At 42.2% G+C, this 20057-nt stretch overlaps 1 protein-coding gene across 1 annotated transcript in view; it reads right to left on the reverse strand.

The window, feature by feature from the left end:
• Positions 1-16781: 16781 nt before the first annotated feature.
• Positions 16782-20057, reverse strand: part of TPO (thyroid peroxidase) — an 87975-nt gene continuing 84699 nt past the window's right edge. Inside the window, exons 13-14 of the mRNA XM_018559228.1 lie at positions 17754-17886; positions 16782-16820 (exon numbers count right to left, since the gene is read on the reverse strand). Of these exons, the coding sequence (XP_018414730.1) occupies positions 16782-16820; positions 17754-17886 (172 nt within the window). The remainder of the gene's footprint in view (positions 16821-17753; positions 17887-20057) is intronic.

A 20057-nucleotide genomic window follows, 5' to 3' on the forward strand; every position in this document is an offset into this window, starting at 1 on the left:
TTTCATGAAAGAAATAGGTAGGCTGGCATTGTTGACCTTCTGCTAGTTGTCTGGATGTCATGCGGATGCTTTGGCTTCAATGCTTTCTCATTGGCGTGATTAAATATAGAAAGATAAGGATTTCTGACTTTTCTCTAAATTTCATTTGGTGTTCAAGGTTGGACGTATGGCAGCCAGAGACAGACATGCAATTATCTTTTTTAGAAGGACACCTGCAATAGCAGCCCTCATAAAGGTGTACTTTAGGTGAGTGTGATACGGTACGTAAATGACAAATGGGGGTTGCAAGGAAACTTTCACTAGGGGAAATTATTAGGTTGCATTGTTAAAGTGACATTAAAGCAAAAAACGTTCCCTCCCAATGCTAGTGTAAGGACTTACCTTAAATGATGCCTCTTGATTATCAGCGCTGAATACTCAAAAATGGCCTGGAATGGAAGGGGGTCTAAACACCCCCGTCAGCAAGTGGTTAAACCCTACAAGGGGAAAACATACATAGGAGCATACATCCTCTCTGAAACTCAGGAATCAAACCCTAAAAATGCATTCAAGTACCTTATCTATTAACAAAAATGTATCTTATTTGTGTAACACTGGTGCTGGTTTCTGACCCACCGCTGACTCCTGTCTTTTCCTGTCCCACGTAGTCTGTGTGGGTGCACGCTGCCTGCATTGACCTACCCTGTGTCTCTCCTCGTCTAGCGGCCAAAGATCCGAACTGCGCATGCACCCGCCCCAAGATCCTTTGCGGCCACTCGAGAATCTTCAGATCTTCGGACGGAATGTGTGTTGTAAAGTAGCCACTGCTTCAAGCATGAAATCAGAGATGATGATGTATAGCCGAGTGATAGACAAATTATCTACATTTTTATTAAAGGAGAACTATGGGGTTAGGGCTTTTCCCCATAGTCTAGCGGCCAAAGATCCGAACTGCGCATGCACCCGCCCCAAGATCCTTTGCGGCCACTCGAGAATCTTCAGATCTTCGGACGGGAGCACGCGGCAGAGACAGAGCTACGTTTTAACCCTTTTGTAAACTTTTTTAAAAGTGTTTTTGCATATATCTACTGCTTACTAGCAGTAGACATATGCAAATAAGCTCTTCAACAACATTTTGGTGTAATTTATGAAAATTAAATACCTCAATTTATGCATGGGTGTGGGTACTTCCATATACATAGCTAAAAATTATTTTGGTCACAAGGCCACTTATAAAGCATATAATTAAACCTTGTTTGATACAGCAATCCTTTATAGGTATAATGCAATTGGTTGGTCACACAGAATGGTCACACCCCTCCCCAAGTATAATATAAAACTTCATATTTATTTGGACCCATTTGAAAGCAAATCAACAGCAGGTTTAGATTACTCACTCAGGACTCAGCAGGGTCATGTTCCACAGGCACCAGGAGAAATTCTTATAATGCATATTTTGCTGCGGTAGGAGTTCTTCTAATACTCACCCAAATACTTGTTATAGGCACTGATACCGATATTAGTGCATTCCTACTATTTAGGCACAAGGTCCCCAGTGGCGGCTCTAGAGTTTGCGAGGCCGTAGGCAAAACTTAAACATGAGGCCCCACTTAGGCCCATAATGGAAAAAAATGCAAGCGATAAAAATGAAAGGTATGAAACGTATATATTAGGACATTCTTTAAATCCTATGAACTATGAGTTCACAGTTTCTTGAATTTTGTCAGGTCAGGTGCAAGACTTTACCCAATCACAGCACAGTGCACTGTGATGTCATCGCTAGCTCTGCCAAATTGTTTATATTTTGCCATCTGCCAGAATGCCATTCTGCGGTGGGAGTTGTTGTGAGCAGATGGGTCAGTGGGTGTCTGGTTCTTTTTTTGTTATTTTATACTTATTTTTTATTTTCATCAAGTCGTCTTCCTCGTGGACAACGCTGGACCCCATGATTGACCCTAGGATTAGGTCAGTGGATCCATTTTTTTTTTAAATAAAGAACTTGTCATAATCATGTCTTTTGGGGTTTTTTTCAATTAAAGGATTTTTTTCAAAGGTCTGGAGAATTTAAAAAAAATTGATTTAACCCTTTAGTAAATGGGTAGGGGTAGAAGTACCCCTTACACATTAACAAGGGGGGGGGGGTTGCATCTGGGTTTATTAAAGGAGTACCCTGATGTGAATAAGACCCCCCCAGCCAGCACCCCCTGCAACCAAATCCCCAGGGCTTGTGGGGAAGAAGCCCTTGTCCCCATCGGCACAGGGACAAGGTGCTTTTCCAGGGGCGACCAGGTCCCACTAGGGCTCTGTAGGGTCTCAGTCCCCTTTGTGAAGAAACTGCTAGAGAGACATTTGCCAAAATTACCAGGAGACTGTGTGAAGGTGATTAGGTAATATTAATGCAAAACAAGTTGATTTACTAAAGACAAATAAGATGTTCACACTTTGCACTTTGCATGGGAAGTTTCCCTTAGCTTAGTGACTATGATAAACATTTACTTTGCTATGAATATCTAATCAAGTGCAAGGAAATTTAAGAAAACAGTATTTTTGCTTGCACATGATTGGGTGATGGAAGTCAGCAACGCTTCAACTCATTCACTAAACTTACAGGGAAAGTTCCCCTGCAAAGTGCACATTTCCTTGTTAAGTGAACAGTCTATTTCCCTATAGCAAATCAACCACAATATCTCCTATTGCTGACCTTCTTTTAAAAGTGCACAGTGCTTGGAAATGATGCTGGCCACTAGCTTTACTTCTTGGTCAGTCAACAGATTAAAAAAATGAGCAGGTCAGAAAAGTCCTTATCTGCATGCTCGTTCACATTTGGCGAGTCAGAAGGTGTTGAATCCAGGTTAACGAAGAACTCCCGGCATAAACATTCTTAACCCTGGCAGTGGAGCTTCCCCCACATTGCAAGTGTTAAGTGCTCGTTTTCATCTAGGTACAAAAATAACAAAGATATACTCACCTTTACCTTGAGCTGGTTGGCTGTTAGACCGGTCCCTCCAGCCTGTCTCCAGCAATGGAATGTCCCTCGGCATCCTCATTTACTATACATTGTACTGGACATAATGACTCACATGACCTTAGACTGCCAGAATGGAGGGGGAAAGAGGCTTCAATGACCACTCTAGCAGCCAGCCGCCTCTGAGGTTCAGGTGAGTATATCTTTGTTATTTTCATCCCTAGATGAAAACAAGCACTTTACCCTTGCAGTGCGGTGGTAGCCCCACTTCAGGGCTAAGACTATGGATTCCTGGAGTTCTTCTTTAAATTTGGTCCCAGATGCCCATTGCCTATGTTGAGGGGCAGTAGAGCAATACAATGGAGTAAGGAGGCACAAAAATCATGGAGGTCATTAGATACCATTAGATACCCTACCAGACTTGAACTCCCATGGGGTACACATAATTTAGTCTAAGGAGGCATTCTGCTATATAAAACATCTCTGTTTCCCAGTGAGGTTTTGTAACACTAATGTCATTTAAACTTAATTTTATATCACACACCTTTAGAGCTAAGTATCTCCCTGAGCGTCGATTGATTTGAGCCATACAAGTTAGTTTATGTGGTCAATTAGTTGACATCTGGCGCACGCTTCACCCAACAGTGAAAGACTATACGTTCTATTCTGCACCTCACGCCACATACATCAGAATTGACTACTTCTTCACATCCCATTTTTTGCTTAGTTGGCGACTGAGCGCGTCTATTGGCCCTCAAATCTGGTCGGACCACTTCCCAGTTTTCCTTACTTTTTCGGTGCCGGGGAAGTCTAAAAGCTCCCCCTCTTGGAGACTAAATGAGTCTCTCATGAAGGACCCTCTTATCTTAGACACCCTCAGATCTGCAATCCGAGACTTTCGGGCACATCACTCGTCGGACGAAACCCTACCCCCTGTGCAGTGGGAGGCACTTAAGTGCGTCTTGCGTGTTATCCTGATTCAGCACGGGGCTAGATTAAAGAGGGAGCGGGCACTGCGCTTTTCCCAGCTTCTGACGACATTAGCTGATATGAAGTAAAACACAAAGCGACCCCCTCTCCGCCTCTTTACCAAGACTCATCGTCTGTCGTACTAAACTTAATTCGGTCTTGGACCTAGCTTACCTATGTCACAGGGACCTAACTCCATAGATGGGTTGTACTTGCCCCCTGGGCTAAAAGTTGCCAGTCAGCCCCTGTTGCCCACGCATTTTATAACTATTACTCCTCTCTATATAATTTGGACACAGCCGCACCCCGTGATGCGGCAGGCTGCCTTAAAGAAAAAATATTGGCCTATTTTCGGAAGACTGACCTCCCTTGCCTTTCCTCCTCAGCGTCCCAACTCCTTGCAACTCCCTTTACCCAGACCGAAATTTCAGACACCATTAAATCCTTACCCCCCGGGAAAAGTCCGGGTCCAGATGGATATACCAGCCTCTTTTTTAAAACTCTTCATGATCCTCTGCTTCCCCTCCTAGAGACTGCATATAACTCCATCTCGAATTCTTGCACCTTCCCCAAACAGTCTCAGGAAGCGCACATAACCGCCCTGCCCAAGGAGGTGAAAGATCCCTCCGTCTGTACCAGTTATAGACCCATATCTTTAATTAATTTGGACATGAAAATATACGCAAAAATTATCGCCAACAGACTAAAAACCCACATCCCCGCTCTGATTCATTTAGACCAGGTGGGCTTTGTTCCATCCAGGGAAGCCCGAGATAATACCTCCAAATCCCTCACTCTCATGGCCTATGCACATGCTCATCGCATCCCGCTCTGTCTCCTGTCGGTGGATGCAAAGAAGGCCTTTGATCGCCTCAGTTGGACTTTTCTGTTGGCCACCCTACGGCAAATAGGTATTCCCACTAGCCTCATAAGTAAAATCCTAGCCCTTTATCACACGCCCACAGTCAAGATTAACGGCATGTTATCCGAACCCATCACTATTAGTAATGGCACCAGACAGGGTTGCCCGCTTTCCCCCTACCTTTACATTCATGGAACATTTGGCATCTGCCTTGCGCTCCAACCCTGATATTTGTGGAATCCGGGTGGGAGGCAGGGAATTTCAATTAAGCTTATACACTGACGATCTCCTCCTCTATATCACTAATACCCTGATTGCCTTTCCCTCCCTAATAAAAGAATTTAGGATATTCTCCTCCCTGAGCAACTTCAAAGTTAATATGCACAAGACTGAAGCCCTCAATGTTTCCTTGCCCCAACACATACAAATGTCCTTGAGCCAGTCTTTCCCCTTCGTGTGGTCCGATCATAGTTTAAAATATCTGGGGGTCAGGCTCTCCCCTCATGTGGGGCGGCTGTATGAGTTGAATTATGCGCCCTTACTCACTTCTATTCAGCACAAACTTAAGGAGTGGTCCCGATTAAGCCACTCTTGGTTTGGTCGGTTGGCGCTATTTAAAATGGACATTTTGCCCAGACTCCTTTATATGTTCCAAACGGTTCCGATTACAGTACTAATTGACTCGATATCCCGTTCGCAACACAAACTATGGGTACAGCTGGAAGCGTTAATATCGCCTCTCTCTCCCTCATCTCCATGGATCGATCCGACATTCCGTCCAACATTGGGGCCTCTCCCTTGCTGTTTGCCCCCACTACTTAGAGTCTGGGATTCGCTACTTAAACAGGACTCCTTTTCCTCCCGCCCGGGGCCTATGACACCTATTATGGGCAACCCAGAGTTCCCCCCCAGCTAAACATAGGGAGAAGTTCCTGGGATGGCGTGGTGCGGACTTCACTCCCCTCTCTTTGGCTCTCACGGTAGGGGGCTTGCGCTCTCTTTCTTCGATGCTGGAAGCGTCCACTCCGTTACCGGGGCACTGGCTGGAATATTTTCAACTCAGAGACTTTTATGCCAACCTGGCTAGACGCGATGATTTACACAGGGAACTATACCCCTTCGAGCGTCTATGTGTAGACACTGAGCCACCTAGATGGGCCCTTTCGACTATCTATGATCTTTTGCTACAACTCTCATTCTCAGACGTTCCCAGGTATTTCTCTGAGTGGGCAACGGACCTTTCGTGTACCTTTTCCCCCTCGGACATCAACAGATCGCTTATTTTCACACACAAAATCTCGATATCTAGTAGAATCCAGGAACGCAATTTCAAAATCCTGTCCAGATGGTATTATTGCCTGACCCGACTTCGAGTCTTCTGCCCTCAGGCCTCCGACCTGTGCTGGAGATGCTCTTTGCATCCTGGCTCAATGTTGCATATATGGTGGAGTTGTGCTGGAGTTACCACGTTCTGGTCTTCCATCTTCTCCACTTATGAGAAACTGACGGGCATAGAGGTGGAGTGTACACCACAGCTGGCCCTTCTCTCCATGTTCCAGGGCTCCTACAAATCGATCAAGAAAGGCTTGCTTCGATTTTTTGTACTGGCAGCTAGGGCGGTGATACCGAGGCATTGGAAATCCTCTCTGAATCCCACCATGAAGGAATGGATCGATGAGATGCAATCTCTCTGTAGGACTGAGGAACTTACGGCCAATCTCTATGATCGCTACTCCCAATTTTATGAGGTGTGGAGTGTTTGGATACACTTCTGTACCACAGATCCCTTTCGTGAGCTACTCGCTACCTGATTACACTGACGCTCCCCCAAGGGGGTGGCTAGGATACCCAGATGAATTGGTAAGAGAATGGACATACCCCTTCCTGTATCAGTATGAGTATGTACTAGGTTGTTCTCTAAAATGGACAACACTTCGCCTTTCCCTTTTTGGCTTGACTGAACTCTATTTCTCCTTACTTTGCCTTCTTTCCTTTTCTTTTCTTCTCCTGATCTTTTACATTGCTGTCTACTTTTTCCCAGTCTCTGCACTACATGGTACAGATTATAATGTGTGTAATGTGTTTGGTACCGTGCTTCGCCAAAGGGGGCCTCACCACTCAGGTGCCCTCTAGGAGGAGGCTAATTCCCTGCAAGGGGTTTATGCAGAAGTATTCGGAAACGCTATGTGCAAGCCCATATGATTATGCAGTGACAATTTGGTATCTCACCACTGTGCCTGCTTGTTGTATTACATTGTTGACCATATGTGCAGACCTTGTATCTCCTGTTTTACGTATGTAAATGTTGTCTTTTACGACTTTCTCCAATAAAAACATTATCTTTAAAAAAAAGATTAAAAAAAGATTCTGACGGCTCCGTGTCAGAATAAAGAGAAAAAAAAACGGATTTCTCTCCCGGGAGAGTTTGCTGTCTGGAGATCAGTGTCCCTGGTTAGCTGGTAACCAGGGATGCCGATCTCTCTGCAAGTGGGCGGAGCCAGCCGTAAGATCACGGCTGGCTCCGCCCAGCTGTCAGAAACAGGCCAGCTTCGGCTTTGAATATGCGTATTGCATATGCGTTCGGCTCTACTGAGCTGCTCGGCTAAGTTCGGCAGCTGTACGGGCTATTGTGAATAGCCCGTACAGCAGACCGTCGGTTCTACTGAACCGAAGGGGTCCTGGGGCCGAAGCTAGCCGAAGGATCAGCCGAAGCTACGGCTAGATCCTTCGGCTGCTTCGTGAAGAGACCCCTGAATGTCTTGGTCATCCAAACAATTTCCTCCAGAAGCCTCACATTTATGCAAATTGAGTATTTAACCCCATCAGAAAAATGGACCAGAGTCTGCCGATTATAGGTTTTCGACAAATACCTTTTTCAAGATCTCTCTACATTTATTCAAATCAATCTTGCAGAACCTATACTCCTAAAACAGCATATCTCGTCTTATTGACTGCAATCCTGGGAGACAATGTGATATTAACTGCTTTATTATTCCATTACTGAATTGTGCTACAGTTTTTGATGTCTATGATATTTGAAATCTCATTACCTTAATGTTGCCCTGACAAAGATAAGCCATGCCACTAACAACTTGACCTAAAACATTATTATGATTATTCAGGATTTTAGCATCCCAAAGCGGTACATTGTTTTTCATGGAAATTTGTTGTTTTATATTGTAGGCCTGTAATTCTTAGTAAATCTTAGGAATAACTCACCTAAATCTGTCCAAACAAGAGTCCAGTAGACATCCCAGGTATGATAAAGTTTGAATGTGATGTTCGTTCCGGGGTCGGGACCTCTTCGGCATCCCATAGACGTACTGCGCAAGCGCGTAGGGGGATTCCCTCTACTCGGGGTCGAGTGCGCTCGCGTCAGGGTATCGGAGCACCTCGGAGATCCGCCTCCTCTCACCTCCGGACTGCTACTGCGGACTGCGCAGGCGCAGCTCCAGACTCCGCCCCAACTCGTTCGAGCAGTCGGCATAAAGTCACTGCTCGCTAATAGATCGGCGTCCTTCTGTTGTTTGTAGCAGGACGCTGATCTAGTCAGTTGTCCTCTCCTGACCTCAATCCGGACCCTACCTACAAAAGCAATACTTACCCCTGCTAGCTCACCACCTCTGGGACATCAGAACCGCAAGTATATGGGCTAAGTCCCAGCTGAGACCTTCCTCTAAAAGAGAGCTATGTTTAGTTGGATACCACTGTGTGATCACCATTAACCCCTAAGAAGCAATTTGCTAAATACTGTTTCCTATAACATTGCATGCTTCAACTACTCCTACTGTTCGCAGTTATCACCCAGCATTACCACTAAGTGCGGCTTTGTATTGTCTGATTGCTACCTTCGTAATATAAAGTCTCTGAGTAACTCCTAGTACTATATCCCTACACTATACAGGTATTGTACTACACCAAATGACTGTAGTTGTACACAGGTATTCCTGCACAATTGCAGGCTAGCTGAAGCAGCCCCTACCACACTACGGGGTATGATGTGATGCAGCTCCCTCTGATCCTCTAGAAATACAGGGCATTAGAGACCAAGCTGCAAGACTGATCCCCAAACAAATTAACATAACAGACTTACTCTGCAGTTGAGATCCTAGAATACACCCGGAGGTCAAGGGGGGTATTACACTCAGGAATACCGCCAGGGAGGTTAAAGGAATTTTACAGAATATTTTAAAAAGGTGGCTGCTCCTGATATCTGTAGAAATCTCATGGTAAGCCCCCCATATAACCATATTAAGACAGAGTAGGCCCATTTTCTGTTATTGTTTATATATACTAGTGAACTATGGCTTTTCTTAGTAAGCCCATTAGGGCAGAATTTAAAGGGATATTAAAGTCAAAAGGATTTTAAGCTATTTCCAATGCTGATGAAATCACTTACAATGGATGCTGCTCCTTGATGTTTAAAAGTTTTAGTTTCCTTCAGAAAGTACTGGCCTTAAATTTCCTATTTTAAGGTGCCCATAAACTGGCCGAATTTCTGAATTTTGGCCGGTTTTTACTGTGTGTTGGGGCTGTCGGCTCCCTTTCAGCCAGCATTACTTATTCAGCTGATCGAAGGAGCTGGCTGGAAAATCTTTGTGCGATCAGAGCGGGCAGCAAATGAGCTGCCCGCTCTGATCAGGTATTCTGAGAGGTGCTGACGGAACCTGTCAGAATACAATGCAAACAGCGGTGATTCCGCCATCAACACACTGTTTGTGTTGATGGAGGAATCACGTCAGTTTCTTTCGTTCCTCCATCTAGATTAAACTATGTGGATGGAGGAATCTCCCGCTGGTTTAAGCGTCAGTATCTTGCTAGTTGGCCCCGATGGCTGTCAATATATTTGAACAATCTGATTGGATGCAGATATTGTTCAGGTATTTTGACAGCCAGCGGGAGCGACTAGCAAGATACTGAAGCTTGGCCCAGCAGGAGATTCCTCCATTCACACAGTTTAGCATAGATGGAGGAATCTGTTGCATGTTTTCCATCTGACCATAGAAAATCTGCAGATAATCTATAGGTGTATGGCCAGCTTTAGAGTGGCTCCTTCCTTTCTCAAGCAGAGTGTTCTGCAGTCACCCTTGTGTGTGCTAATGAGCTGTGTGTATCTCCACAAATACACAGACACAGCAAATAAAGCTACTTCCCTCTCCCTTCTCTAAACTAGAAGACGAACAGTTGCTGGACTCTGCTCTGTCCTTTGTGATCTTGTACTGGACAGGACAGGAAGTTCATGGAAGCTGAGCTGATAGACTTGGAAGTAGCTGGTCAGAAACATGATGACTGTAAGTGTTCGGGCAGAAATGTAAAGAAATGCTTTGCTGGGTGATGTATATTTGTTTGATCTGGATTAATTATTGAAAAAAGTTTGAGAGTTTAATACTACTTTAATGGTTGTACAGTAAATTCACAGAGTTATGTACAACTGTTGTGGATAGGTAAGCAGGAGACAGAGTGTGAGAGCTAATATGAGAGCAGAGGAGAGGAGAAAAGAGCATAAATGTGCCCCACTACATCAAGCAGAAAACTGAAACCTCACTCTTAAAGAAGAACTCCAGGCAAAAGTACTAAAAAAAAAAGGTTATACTCACCCGAACTGCCAAGCCGACTGCCTGCTTCTCTGGTCACTGAAGCCTCTCTTCCCTTATGCTGCAGCATTAGAGTGTTCCTCAGTGTTCTCATGTCTATACACAGTGTATAGAATGTGATGATTTATAGGACCTTAGACCACTGCAGCACAGGTGGAGAGAGCCTCCAGGGACCAGTCTAAGAGCAAGCCGGCTAGGAGGATCAGGTAAGTATAACTTTTTTTTAACCTAGACAAAAAAAACCAAGCAGTTAACCCTTCCAGTGCGGGCATAGCCCCATTGCACAGCTTAATGCAAATTCTGCTTTGAATAACTCCGATATAATACTGAGTATTGTACATGTATTGTGAGCTGAGATGTTCTGCAATTCAACTTTTCAGCACCTTCACATGGTTCATTTGACTCTCAGTTCACCCTATCCCAGTAAACTCTCACGTGTTCATCCAGGTAGTCCTGCACCCTTGGGGGGTAACATTAAGTAAATAAATGCTCATATGCTAAACATGCAAATTCCATGCAGATACTGTTATGGCCAAGAGTCAGAAGACAGAAGCGCCAATAACTGAGCCATGTTATATTCCTCAATGGTTGAGTAATTTCCATAATGGCTAGTGAATAAATGTTCACACCCAATCATGTGCAAAGCAAAATCCTATACTGCTTTTATCAATGTCATTGCACATGAGTTGGTATTCAAAATAAACTTACTTTATTCACTAGATTAAGTGAACTTCCTTTGATAAATGAACAACATTGATTCCTTTAGTACCGTACATAAACCCTATAGTATTACAACTCATAAGATATCATTCTGTAGCTAATCAAATTTTTAGAAGGACCCAATCTTTTGGAAAGACATTGAAAAGTTTAGGAATGTAAATGTGCCTATCAGAAAAAAGAGAACAGTTACATTTTGAAGGAAGTAAGCAGTTTGCTATGGAGTTTATATGATACTAAGAAATATTGTGTTTGCTGTATATGTAATTTATATAAAATGTACTTGTGGCAAAAAAAGGAAGTCAGGCAATATTTTACAGACTGTGCTATGTGACAAATTATTTGTAGTGCTGTGTTGACATATTTTTAGATCATTACATGTAAATTGGATGCTTGACTTTGAAGATGCGAAGAAGTAGGATTGATTCCGGGAGTCTGCACACAGCTAATTTAATAGAAAAATAAGTGGAAAAGATGAAAGTTTTTGGAGACAGCGTTAGCAGAGTCATATGAAAAATTTTAGTTTAAGACCAATTAAAATATATCCAACATTAAGAAAATCTTTAATTTTTTTTGACTCTTTGCTACAACATTTACATTTTTATGATCTTCGCCCTGCACTGCAATCAATGTACAAATTTCATAGGCCTTATTTGCAAAAACTGGCCTTGTGTCTCTCCTCGTCTCCCGACCGAAAATGTAAATTGCGCATGTGCTCGCCCCAAGATGCTTTGCGGCCGCCCGAGAATGTTCACATTTTCGGATGGGAGCGCGCAGGGAAGACACAGGTGAGTATTAACCCTTTGCAAAGCGGGTTTTTTTTTGCTTGCTTGCTAGCAGTAGATATACTGTATGCAAAAAAATGGAGGCTTTAATTATACTTTAACATATTATTATTACATATTATTATTACATATTATTATGAACAATGTTTTTTCTCAGTGGTAAATCAATGGTGAATTCTGTAGCACTCTGCATAGATAAGAACATAGGCTACCCACTCCACTCTAATATTCACAGGCTTGTCTTTCTTGCATGTAATGTGTAAAATTGTGTATGACATTGATACATTTATCAATAATTTGTTAATGGAAAGATAATTTATTATATTGGATTCTGTGGTGTACAAGCTTCTATAACAATAAATGTGTCTCAGAGTAATTGGTGAACACACAAATCCCTTGGCTCTTCTTGCAAATAAATGCACCACGTAAGGGACATTGTGTAAGGGGCCTTAGCAGTGTTATATTAGGTGATGTATTACTTAAAGTTGGCCACTAAAAATCACCTCAGCATGCAGCTCTGCATGTGAATATGAAATCATCTTACATGCATTAGATAAACAAACATATTTTTCTTTAAAATAGATAGTCTGCGCTTCTGGAGGGAGGTAGTATAGAAGGAATAGTTAAGTGAATAATTAAATAATTAAAAATAGTGAATAAATCTATTAAACCCAGAGCAGCTCTGAAATGGGGATTAAAGAAATCCCTATCTTTTAATTACAGTTATTGTTTTTCCACTTCCTGGTTCTCTTGGGCATTGGGAATGTAAGGTGCCCAAACATTGCATCCTGGGAAGATTACATCAGCAGAGTATTACTGGGAAATCTTATCTGTAATCTCACGAGATCTCAGAGAAAGATATCTTTCTCCCCTGAGATGATGTGCATGATCACATGTCCTAGTCACATGTTGCCAGAGTTCCAAAAAGTAAAGGGAGATGGATTCATCTGCCCTTGGTAAAGAGTGGCCACTGTGAGAAAAATGGGGAGGAAAAAAAAAGGTATGCAAAGAATAAAAAGCCGGCAATTATCTTTAAGTATCTGTTTGTAAATCGTCATTACTAGACATTTCTAAAGGTGTGTTTGATGTCATTTCAATATATATGGGTAAAATTCCTCTTTAACTATAGCTATACTACAGCAAACTAAAGAAATATTAGAAAACATGAGAGGTATAAAGCCCTAGTAGTATGGTATTTGCTGTGGCTGTTGCATCTATTAAATGGGATCTTCTAAAAAATAGTATATCTCTAAGTATACCTGCCCTGTGGGTTCTCCACCCAACTATTGTTTGGAGTGTCTGGGGAACTGAAGTCTGACCACGGAAACACATTGAGGGGAATTTATCAAAACTGGGGCAGAAAAAAATCTGGAGCAGGTGTGTATGGCAACCAATCAGCACCTATCTTTCATTGTCAAACCTTAACTGAACAAACTGAAAAGAGAAGCTGGTTGCCATGGGCAACTGCTCCAGATTTTGTCTGCTCCAGCTTTGATAAATTCCCCCTATTCTTTCTTAGCAGAGAACCAATTTATTTTATGATCATCCTATGATTTCACCAGCTGGCAGATCTAAAGTCATGACCGCAATTACAGCTCTAACACATTTCTACAGTAGCAAGCTATTCACCCACACTGCAAGGCACCACATTGTACATGCTGTGTCTTGTGGAATGCTGTGCTAAAAAAAAGGCATGCCCATGGTTTGTGCATTAAAGTGCCCATCCAACCAGCTTCACCCTTATGTGCTGCTCTAATGCAACACATGCCACTTTGTGAGGTATGTTGAAGTACCATTTACTCTGAGTGCCACCCAAACTTAACTGTACAGTCGGAGCTGACAGAACTACTGTGTATTTTATTAAATGTTTGCATGTCCTTTTAATATGAAAGGGCTGCTTTAATGCAATACACGTGCAATAATGCACTTCAACGCATTACTAAGGTGTAAAGTGGAGCAAAATGAATTAGCTGTCTTAATGTAGCTGACTTTAGCACAACATAACACATTGCAGTAACACACATTGTATGTTAGTCATTAATGAGAACATGTATTGCTTAGGTTAATAATGGATCACAATGAATTAGGAGTCTTAATGCAGCACCCCTTACCTCACCATAACACATTGTGGTAACACATATGCATTAACACATAATGTGAATGGGTTGTTAATGAGAATATGTGCGTCCGGAACATCAGATCAGCATAAAATACCAATAACACCTTGTATAATTCTGTATTTTATTTGCAAGAAATTATATATTATATAACTGAGTAGCTGCAAAGTACAGTATATCTGTATGGATCCCTTTGAAGACAGTTACAGTAAGTCCCCTACATACAAACATTCAAGTTACGAACCTTCAAAGATGCAAACATGCGTTTGCATGCCCTTCATGTAAGTTAGTTCGCTTGTCATTGTTACGTGTGTGGGGGCTTTTGTGTACTTTACGGTACAGTACTGTATAGCGTACAGTAGTACAGTATCTTTATTTCAAGCCCACGATATCCATAAGCAAGCGTAAAAGCAGCAGTGAAAACAGGCCTGGAGCCAGGAAACTAAGGGTGAATGAGCAAACATGACAGGGGTGGGGATTAAGGTAGGGGATGTGATGAGCATTTACCGGATTGGGCCAAAGAGGTTGGCTAGGAGGGGCTTCTGAGGGTGGTCTGCGAGGAGGAGTCACAGAGAGCCAGTCAGAGGTCGTCAGATAAGAGGTGAGCATCCCTCCCACCCGCCCTGGAGTTGTTTTTTTGTCTGGCTGGGATTGATTCGTCCTGGCGGCTGCTTGGTGGTTTGGATCCTTTAAGTCGTTTCTTGGCTGCTGGTAATTTTAATGGGGGACCCATCTTCAGTGTGGGTCCAACAGGTTTAACTGGGTAATAGGGACCAGTGTGCGTCTGTGGTCAATTCATAACGTCCCAGAGGCGGTGTATGGTGGATGGGGGCATCAGGTACAAAATGTGGCTGCAGATGCAAATTTCTTTATGGTTCATTGTGCCTTCAAGGGCCTAAAACTTGAGATGTTTTATATGGTCTGGTTATTTGTTGATGTTGGTTATTTATAAATGTTATATTTACTGGTTTTGTTAATAAAAGGCCGCTGTGGTCATTAAACTCTATCCCATTGGTATTATTTAGTACAGGGGAGGATTTTACATGATAAAGTGGAGAAAGAGGACCCCTGAGCTACCTTAGTCATGTAACAGGGTACCTAGGCTAACTTTGTTGGACTTACGAACAAATTGGACTTACGAATGCTCTATCAGCACGGAACCCATTCGTATGTAGAGAACTTACTCTATTAGGATTTGTGGTGTATATACTGTATGTAGGTTTTTACTTTCAACTATGCACAAAACTTTGTTTCTGTAACAATTTGGCTGTAAAGAGCAGATCACCATTATACTGACCTGCATCTTTCAAATGTAGACAGACAGAAATAAAACACTGTTCATTAATCACAATATCAATATTGTAAGTCACCATCATTCCATTATTTGCTGAATATAAATAAGCAGAATGTGACATTTGTAAAGTACAAGAACTGGGAAATATCACCAAACACTATTATTATAAGTTGCAGGACTTTATTGCTCATCATTCAGTTTCAGACATTAATTCATATATCAAAAGGAATTATGTGACATCCGCAGACGTCTGCCAATTTCTATGGTACAACATGATTGAAATGAAAAGTAAAAAATAAACTAAAGCGCCTGACATAATTTTTTTAGTTTTTGGGTTTAGATATGCTTTCAGTGAACACTAACAGGTATTAACCACATACATGTATCAAGATACATACTTTCATCGTTGAGATCCTTAAAAGCACACTTGCCCATGCAGGAAAAACAGCAGGTTCTCCACACCATTTCACATGCAAAAAGTAAAATAAAATGATAATAATGGTAGGCATGGGTGAATGACAATTAATATACTGGCTGTATGACAAACTGCCTTACTCCCTGCTGGTGTTTATATCACAAGAAGGTACGATGCTCCTGGGTGTACGCCTCATCCATCTGCTGGGAAAAGTATTGGACTGCTGCTGTGGTACTGTATATGGGATTGTACTGCAATTGACTGCAATGTATTATAATTTTTTAGTTTTTGGGTTTAGATATGCTTTGAGTGAACACTAACAGGTATTAACCACATACATGTATCAAGATACATACTTTCATCGTTGAGATCCTTAAAAGCACACTTGCCCATGCAGGAAAAACAGCAGGTTCTCCTTGATGCCCCCTCCTCAGCAGCAGCTACTAACATTTACAGGGTTATTAACTAAAGGGTGAAGGGTTTGGAGAAGGCAGGAGAAGTGAACAATCTAGGACAAAAAAGTTGATTTAGAAAAATGTTTCAATTCAGCTTACTTTCCATTTCAGCTATGTTGGCCTAGATTGTTCACTTCTCCTGCCTTCCCCAAACTCTTCCCTCTTCTGTGAATAACCCTGTTAGACAGCTACCCCATCACTACCTCAAGGTGCTGGGAGTGAAGATGATACGCAGTATTTCCACATATGGGGGAGCGTACGACTCAACCTCTTTTTGTCTCATGTGACAGCTCTGGTGGTTATTAATTGGTCCACAGTTGTCACATGATGGTGGGCGGAGAGTGCTCAGCTATGTGTAAGTTCTCATTAAAGTTACATAGAGCTTAGCCAGGGTTTTCTGTTATCCCTTCTGGCGGCTTATGGTAAGGTGAAGAAAATGTGAGTATAAGCATCTGATAATGGTGGTGGTGTTGGTGGTAGTGGTGGTGGTGAGGGAGGGGGGGTTCTAGGACCAATTTAAAGTAACAGTTCCTTTAGTTTCATATACTTTCCTGGATTTTGCCACTGAGTACTGAGTTTTACATAAAGCGGTATATGTTCTTCTTCTGTATACATAAAGTATTTCAGTATCACACATGAAGTAAAATATGGTGACCATTGTTTGTTTCCTAAAAAACATAGAAAAGAAACATCATTAGCACAAACAGGAAAAGCACAGGTTCTCTTTGAAGTGATACTAAACTCAACCTAACTATAAACAAAAATGTATCTTATTTGTGTATCACTCGGCTGTAGATCCTCAAATCATCTCTGAATTGGTGCTGACACTGTCCTTCCTTCTGGAGGGTGGCTACTTATGTTCCCCATGGTCCCTGTGTGTGTTGTAAAGTAGTCACCGCTCCAAGCTCACACCCATGTCGGCACCAATTCAGAGATGATTTGAGGATCTACAGCCGAGTGATACACAAATAAGATACATTTTTGGGTAATAATTATTGCACTTAAATGCATTGTTAAGGTTTAACTCCTGAGTTTAGTGTCACTGTAAGGGTTATACACACACAAGAATCAGGTGCAACTGTGCTCATATTTTCAATGAGATTTTGCAGTCTGTGTATGTCTCAGCAGATCAACGCTAAGTGAGTGCTTTTGTTAAAGGCTTGACGTATTGAGCCACCATGGTGAACGTTACAGCCACCAGCCCACGGATGGTTTTAAGCATTTGCTGCTGTGAAATGGCAAATGATTTGCCATTGATTCCTACTGAAGAATTACTGCTCTTCATCCCACTTGCTCCTTGCTATATTTGCTGCACATATGACCACCTGCAAGTAAGGATATCAGAACAAGATCTATTTTCCCATGCTAGCATTTGTCTCTTGTGCCTGGTACTTTTTAAATCCTTTGAATAGCAGCACAAATGCTGCTGAATGAGTTTAGATCCAACCATGAATATCTATAATCTCATTCTTACAAGCATTCCTCATAAAAGTACATTCATTAGAAGTATTTGCCATTGCTAGCATATACAGTACATCCGCATTTTTAACATATTTTTGCTTATACAATGTTATAAACATATACTGAACATCCGAGCATACCTTATGGATTGGTTCTAAGGGTATTGATGGAAAGGACAGAGATATTCTGTGACATTTGGAACAATTCATTTGTAGGGATGATTCTGTCAGATCTTCACCGCTGTTGGACTTGTTGGGTTTGAAGAGAAGTTCTCTATGACAGAAATGTAAAGTAAATAAATAATGTAAAAATGTTTTCCATCAAATAAAGTGAAAATGATACAAACACCAACTGCAGTCTAAGTAAAACATAGGGGTCTATTCACGAAGCTGCCGAGGGATCTGGCCGTAGCTTCGGCCGATATAGTTTAAAATGACACTAAGGCCCCATTCACACTGAGCGACTTCACATCGTGCACGTCCTTGGTCTATGATGGGTTTATGTTCATGTCAGAACTGCTTCTCTCCCCACAAGTCAGTGGACATACAAAATCAGCCTGCAGCAGGCTCTTAAAGATAGAAATGACACAGATCTTTTTCATGGCAGGTATGTACAAATACATGTTTTTTTTTCTAGCCACTTGTATACAACTAAAATGTGTGCTATTGCTATACCACAAACAAAAAAGCTTATAACTAGAATGTAAATATGTAGTATAGCTCCTGAAGACTGCTTCAGCAACCTATAACCTGATTTATTATATTAACCACTTGCTGCCCAGAGCAATTTCTTACATTTGCACACACATGATAAAATCAGAATTTTTGGCTAGAAAACAGCTTGAGACCCCCCAAAAAACTATATATTTTCTGAAAGCAGAGGCTCTGTAGGGCACTGCGACCCCTAATGTCACCTAGGGACCCCAAAGAAGCTGATGAAGCAAAGATCTGCTTCAGCAGCTTCTTCTTCTCGCTCTAAGAGCAGTAGAATGTGCCCAGTGACATCGCAAGTGATGTAATGCACATCACTTCCGGGTCCAGTGATCGGAGGATTGATCAGCGGAGACCCGATCAATCAGGGGAGACCCGCCGTGCCGGTCCCGTGCTCACACGGGGGACAGTGGAGTCTGGGAAGCGGAGGGCGGCACCGGCGGAGGGGGGTGACACACACCGCAGCACCGTACAAGTGATCCTGCGTCTACAGATGCCGGATCACTTTTATTTAAACAGTAATCGCCGACTGTTTAAAACGATACCAAGAACATGGCTCTAGCAGCAGCCGTGTTCTTGGTATAACCCCTTCCAGCGGACAACGTATATTTACTTGAACCCGCTGGAAGTGGTTAAAGTGTACCTTATTCCAAAAACAGAAATTTAATATTTTGCAGCTTACCAGTCTTTACATGTGGTAGCTACATTAGTTTTTCACGCTTTTTTCCCCTTTATTTTCACTTGGTGATCTTGCCATTAACACACCCAGGTCATGAAGTGTTTTAGGACTACAGAATAGCCTCTGCTCCTCAACTCTATACCAATGGTAAAGGGGGAGGGGGGAGATGAACATTTTGTTGTATACAAAGGAAGCTGGGAACAATGTCAGTCAGAGAACACATGATGTTAATAGCTTGCTGGATTTCTGGCAGAATCAACAAGTTTTACATTTAGCATACACATATAACAAAACCCTATGGTGTATTTAACAGACCAAAAGAGATCAAATAAGAGACGTTCATTGTTTGGGTTTACATGTGCATTACGTTACCTGGAACAAGCATACAGATAGGGGACAAGTTGGTGGAGTAAAATAGATCACCTTGCCAAGGAAACTACATAATTCAAAGCATATTTATCTATCTGGGTATGTTTGCCTGGTCTACTTCTTTCTAATTACAACAAAGGTGCAATTACTGGTCATTGAATTAACAACTTGTTGTCTGCCCCACCTGTCTAAAGCTCTCATTCTGCAAGCCTCTGTATTATAGTGCATTTATTTAACCTACAACTAATAAACGTATATTATTGCTGTCATTTACATAAATTTACACTCCTGTTTTCTGATTGATCAGAGGGCTCAAGTTATCTTTATGTCTCTGGACAGTCTAGGTGTAAATGATTTTTCTTTTATCCATGTATCTCTTATCATGTATTTATTGATTCATTGACAAATTATAAATGATATGGATATGGACCACTCCATATCCCTATAAATTTAAAGCAACCTTTGAGGGAAAGGCATTCTGCCAAGGGGGCTTAAGCATCTGCCATACTTTGTACATAAGCGGAATGGCAGTTTAACAAAGGCAGAAACAACAAGTATACACCAGTGACGTGCGGTACATCTTGTTCAGGGTGAGGCATTCCCCAGCATGTCCCGCCCCCGCCAACCGAAGCCCCGCCAGACGAAGCTCCATCCCCCATCCCGTCCCCAAGCTAGTGTAAAGGAGG

The sequence above is a fragment of the Nanorana parkeri genome, unplaced genomic scaffold (assembly GCF_000935625.1).
Source record: "Nanorana parkeri isolate BGI_ZX_2015 unplaced genomic scaffold, ASM93562v1 scaffold383, whole genome shotgun sequence".
NCBI lineage: Eukaryota > Metazoa > Chordata > Amphibia > Anura > Dicroglossidae > Nanorana > Nanorana parkeri.